The 5000-nt window shown below is 43.5% G+C and overlaps 1 protein-coding gene across 1 annotated transcript in view; it reads right to left on the bottom strand.

Annotated features, from left to right (window-relative positions):
* rorb (RAR-related orphan receptor B) overlaps window positions 1–1724 on the bottom strand; it is a 38421-nt gene extending 36697 nt beyond the window's left edge. Inside the window, exon 1 of the mRNA XM_063194606.1 lies at window positions 1663–1724. Within this exon, the coding sequence (XP_063050676.1) occupies window positions 1663–1669 (7 nt within the window). The 5' untranslated portion in view covers window positions 1670–1724. The remainder of the gene's footprint in view (window positions 1–1662) is intronic.
* Window positions 1725–5000: the final 3276 nt, after the last annotated feature.

Below are 5000 nucleotides of genomic sequence, written 5' to 3'. Positions count from 1 at the left end.
TTATAGCCTGTCTACTATGTATTTATTCCAGTCGGTGACAGTGGATTAGAATCAATTGCAATAATAATAAAAAAATGATAAAGCTGCATTTTTGGAAGGGGGCTCCGTTTCCCCACGTCAGCCTATATTTAAAATAAAAAATAACAATGGCACATAATATGCTGGCAATATTTCAAATAAAAAAAATTCACACAGCAACACAAATGCAGTCTGGAGGATTAACTGAACACAATAAATCAGCCTATTCATTACAAGCAAGCTACAGCAGAAGTCATCCCTTGACAGTAGGCAATATGCTGTAATGTCACATAGCCAAGAAAAAGGAGAAAGGGATAAAGGAAACCGTAAACCTAAAGTTGCATTGGCGCTTAAATATATGCCTATACGAAGCTGTTCTCAATATGCTATGCTCGGGGAAAGAATTAAGCAAACTAGATAGATAGGCTACATAGCCTACATTATACATTGTAGTAGCCTACATGGCAAATATTTTTTAACGATGAACCATCAAGCTAGCCCTTTGCTTTTCTGGCAAATGGAACTGGGGAATGAAACGGTAGTTTTCTATGATCTCTTCTGAAGTTTCTGGAATGGCTAAACATTGTCTAGACATGTAGGCCTATGCATTATAACAATATCTTCTGACAATAGATTGGCAATTTAGCGTTTAGCCTCCAATGTAAACGAGGCAATATGATGGCATTGGATGCATTGAACAAATGCGCAATTAAGTGCAGGACAAATAGCCTGAACCTGCTTCTGGTTAATGCAGTTTATCCCCCTTGTGTGAACCTGATTGTTTATATATACACGACGAAATGTATGTATGGCTTTGCTTGTTTTTTTAAACATAGAGAAATGAGGTATGGCGACCTTGGTGCACCGTGGTTGAACCCGGGTTATTGGGGTTGCACTTCGGCGCTTCCAGCACGGAGCGGCGCCTGACTGATAGAAATGGGTCAGTAGAACGCATGACACACAGGGACACACTGGACCAAAAACATTTCACTCTGAGCGAGTTTTTTCTCCTTTTAAAAAAATCAATTTGGATCAAAATTTCAAAGAGACGACACTCCGCATTTGAAAACAAACCACCACCATCCAACAATAAGGCACTGTGACGAGAACTCCACATTCCCCTAACGTGCTCTACCGCCCATAAATATGATGGAAAATCAGTTGCTGCCTTCAGGTGGGATTGCCATGTGGCACAGAAATTAACAGACTAGTATACCACAACCCAACAATAGCCTCGTTACGACATATAATAAATACAGCCATCGGACCAGTCAACGGGTATGTTCACTTTAAGTTGCATAAGGTTTGTCGACACTAACGTCTGACATAATAACCGCGAGTTGAGTCAGGCTACTAATAGAACGGTGCATGTCGTTTGCAAAGGAGAGCATGATACAATGGTGGCACTACGTGTGCATCCATTCTTCACAAGTTTAATGTGGCTTACAAATGTATGTGTGGTTTGTATGACGAAATGAAATAACAAGCTATCTATACAGCCATGCGCCTCAGTGAACATGAACACACGATGACTGGGGCGAGCACACGGAGAGGGCACCGTGGAGGGTAGTTAGTTACCCCGATGGCCATCTCTTTCAATTATTCAATATTTTAATCAGCTGTCATGAACACTTGTATTCCTACCTCGCATGGTAGTGATGCAGACGCGCTCCCGGACGCAGCAGTCATGAAGAAACAAACATAAAGAATGGTAAAAACAAGATCCTCGTCAAAAAAGTTTAGATGAGGTGGCCGTTAAAGATCTTGATGTCTGTGCAAAAGCATTCCAGAGGGTGGAGGTTGCTTCGAACACACTATTCAGCGACGTGCGGGTCTGTGTGCTGGTCGGACGGTTGGGTTGTGCGGTTAGGCGAGCAAGCATGCGGGTTTTCACATGACATCTGCGCTCGCATAGTCAACCGAGGTTTTCACTGTTTCCGCCAGCGGAGGGGAGAGTGCATAGGGAAGCTTGCGGAGCATGGGATTGGACTGTCGACTTTCCGCTCCGCCCCATTCCTGGCGTCTTCATTCGCCACAACTTGTAGCCTACGCTCCTCCGTGCTTACACACGACGGCACACAGACGACTGCATCTCATTGTCACCAATATATTTTCACTTCTGACGAGACCCAGCAGCATTGAGAAGGAGATATTCAGAGACATTCGAAAACAACGTTTTCATTTAATATCGAAAGGGATATGAAGGGATATCAAACTATGTGATTTTTAAATCTAAATTAGTCTATGTGATGTAGCCTATTAAGTGACAGTCATGCCTTCAATGTATTTCAAGGTTGTCATAACAGACACACAACTTGGCGTGAGTGGTAGACCTAGGCTACATCCAGCACTAAAGAGGCTTCAATTATTTTTTGTCAAATGTGTCTCATGTGGACTGACCTTTCTGGTTATTTATAAGGCCTGCATCCCTGATGTTTTCAAAATCGCCTATAGCATACAAATGAATACAATTTTCATGAGGGAGATTGATAAGGATAAGGTTGGTGACATTCGGAGATTTTCAGGCCAACAGTTACTAGATGTGCCAATGAGAATTGTCATTGTATTGGTTCCATGTCTTCCATTCCTCTTGTAACCCTGTGCATTGGACACCTAATGGGTAAACACAATGGCCTAGAATTTATCATTTCTACAAAATCTCCAAAATTATTCCCATGCATCTACTGTAACCTACATTGAATGGTTTTGGTTGGGATCACAGAAAAAAATGGGAGTTCGTCTGCCAGCCTGAGAAAAACTCAGAACAGGAATTGGTCAGCCAACATGTCAGTCAAGCTCAGTGCGCTAGTGATAGGCTGAATCGAATGCCGAGGTGGAGAGGCGGGACAAGGATGTCAGCAGCCTGTGCCGCGTTCACCCCCCCCACGTGCTGTATATTGCAGCTTGAAGAAAAAAAAACTCTACTGCTAACCTTCTGTAGCTACGACTGCATTCCTTGGTTAAGGTCACTGGTAAAATATAACATTAATTTCGATATATATTTTAATTTACTAATGTGCATTTTTAGTTGGGGATGCTGTAATGTCCCCCCTGGGTGTATGTCTATTACATGTTTATTACACGTTATTACACATTAGTAACACAACAAGCCTTGTAGATATGCCCTCCCAAATAGAACAACAGGACTGTAGAGCTGTCAGAGGGTAAGCAGAGTGCGCGAACCACAGCATTCAACAGGAAAACACTAGGCTACCTTACATTCACCAACTCACACTGCTCTGCAGGCCAGGGAACAGGACAGGGTTCAGTGTGATGCTCAAGGACATTTCAGTCTGAGCACTTCTCAATATCCCTCCTCAGTGTTTCCTCCAGTCTCGACCTGGCTCACTGTCATTGACAAGATCTCAATACAATGGCATTATCTTCAATATCTCACAAGTATATAATTTACCTCCTGAATCGCCCTCTATTTAAAAAAAAACAAAAAAAAAACCATCTGTATGTACAGTAGCAACTTTATGCACATTTCCATTTTATGTACGCTACCTACTGGGCCAGCAGTTTTGGCGTGATGATCAAATAGGACACATAAAACACATCATTTTTTACAGAAGTTTTACATGTTGATTTTGTATTGACTTAAACTCTGATAACAACGCAAGTGTTTCTTCCCCCTATTCCCTTTGGCAGAGGCAGGCTACTGTACAGTAAATGTGTCTGTGCGGTGACAGGGGTTGGAGAGGAGAGGAGAGGAAAGGAAAGGAAAGGGGAGGAAAGGGGAAGAGGATAAGAGATGAGATCAGAGCAGGGGAGGGGAGAAGAGAAGAGGAGGAGAGGAGGGGAGAGATAAGGAGGAGGGGAGAGGAGAGGGGCAGAGAGGAGAGGAAAGGAGGAGCGGAGAGGGGAGGAAAGGAGAGAGGAGAGGAGGAGAAGAAAGGTTAGGAAATAATAAGGAGAAAGGAAGAGGAGAGGAGGAGGGGAGATGAAAGGAAAAGAGGAGAGCAGAGGGGAGGAAAGAAGGAGAGTAGAGGAAAGGAGAGGAAAGGGGTTGAAAGGTGAGGAGAGGAGAAGGGAGGAGAGGAGAGGGGCGTAGATGCGAGCAGGGGAGAGGAGTGGAAAGGAGGAGAGGAGAGGAGGAGAAGGCCTTGGACTCAACTCGCAGGGCTTGGAAGGAGACAAACTGCCCCCAGCACATTGTCACTGACCTACATTTTATCTCTTTATTTTCCTCCCTCCTTTTTCCCCATTTCTCTTGTATGAACACAGCTTCATAATTGTGATGTAATGACCAAAGCAAGCATGACAAAAGGCCCCAGACCGGTCAAAGGGAGATTGTAAGAGCACCATCCTGCAGAGAGTCAGAGAGAGAGAGAGAGAGAGAGAGAGAGAGAGAGAGAGAGAGAGAGAGAGAGAGAGAGAGAGATGGAGAAGCGGAGAGACTATCCTGGGGAGTACAATAACAGGTTTTGTGTGTTTTGACAAAAGGGCGTCATTTTGCCTCTGATAATGCCTCTCTGTCCCGAGTCCCCTGGTCAGCATATTAAATAAAAACAGACGGCATGTGGACTTACTTTAATGCCTTTGACAGACAAAAAGCCACCAAGCGCACCACACACAGCCATGTTTTTCGGCTAGCATTAAAACAACTGCATTTGTTGCAAAATGACTGTATGCATACAGTAATCATTTTTTCTGAGATGGACGTGTCTGCACCTCTGACCGACATAAAGCAATCAAAGACTCTGCATAGAGCCATGATTTTCAGCTAGTGTTTAAGAGTGTGCAAGACTGTAATGGTCACACAATTTCCATGCTTACGTTTTAGCCAGCTGTGAATAGTGTGTTTACATGTATTCATTCATCAGACATCTTCAACAGACATAAAACAGCTCAACACACCACACAGAGTCATGTTTTCTAGAGTTAAAGAGACACTCCGGCAGTATGGATGGAATAGTCTTCAGAAATGTATGCTTGCATGTAGGCCTACATGCAGTTGTACTGTATGTTCATGTATTCAT

This window comes from Engraulis encrasicolus, chromosome 3, assembly GCF_034702125.1.
Source record: "Engraulis encrasicolus isolate BLACKSEA-1 chromosome 3, IST_EnEncr_1.0, whole genome shotgun sequence".
Lineage (NCBI taxonomy): Eukaryota > Metazoa > Chordata > Actinopteri > Clupeiformes > Engraulidae > Engraulis > Engraulis encrasicolus.
This window is presented reverse-complemented; position numbering and strand designations above follow the sequence as displayed.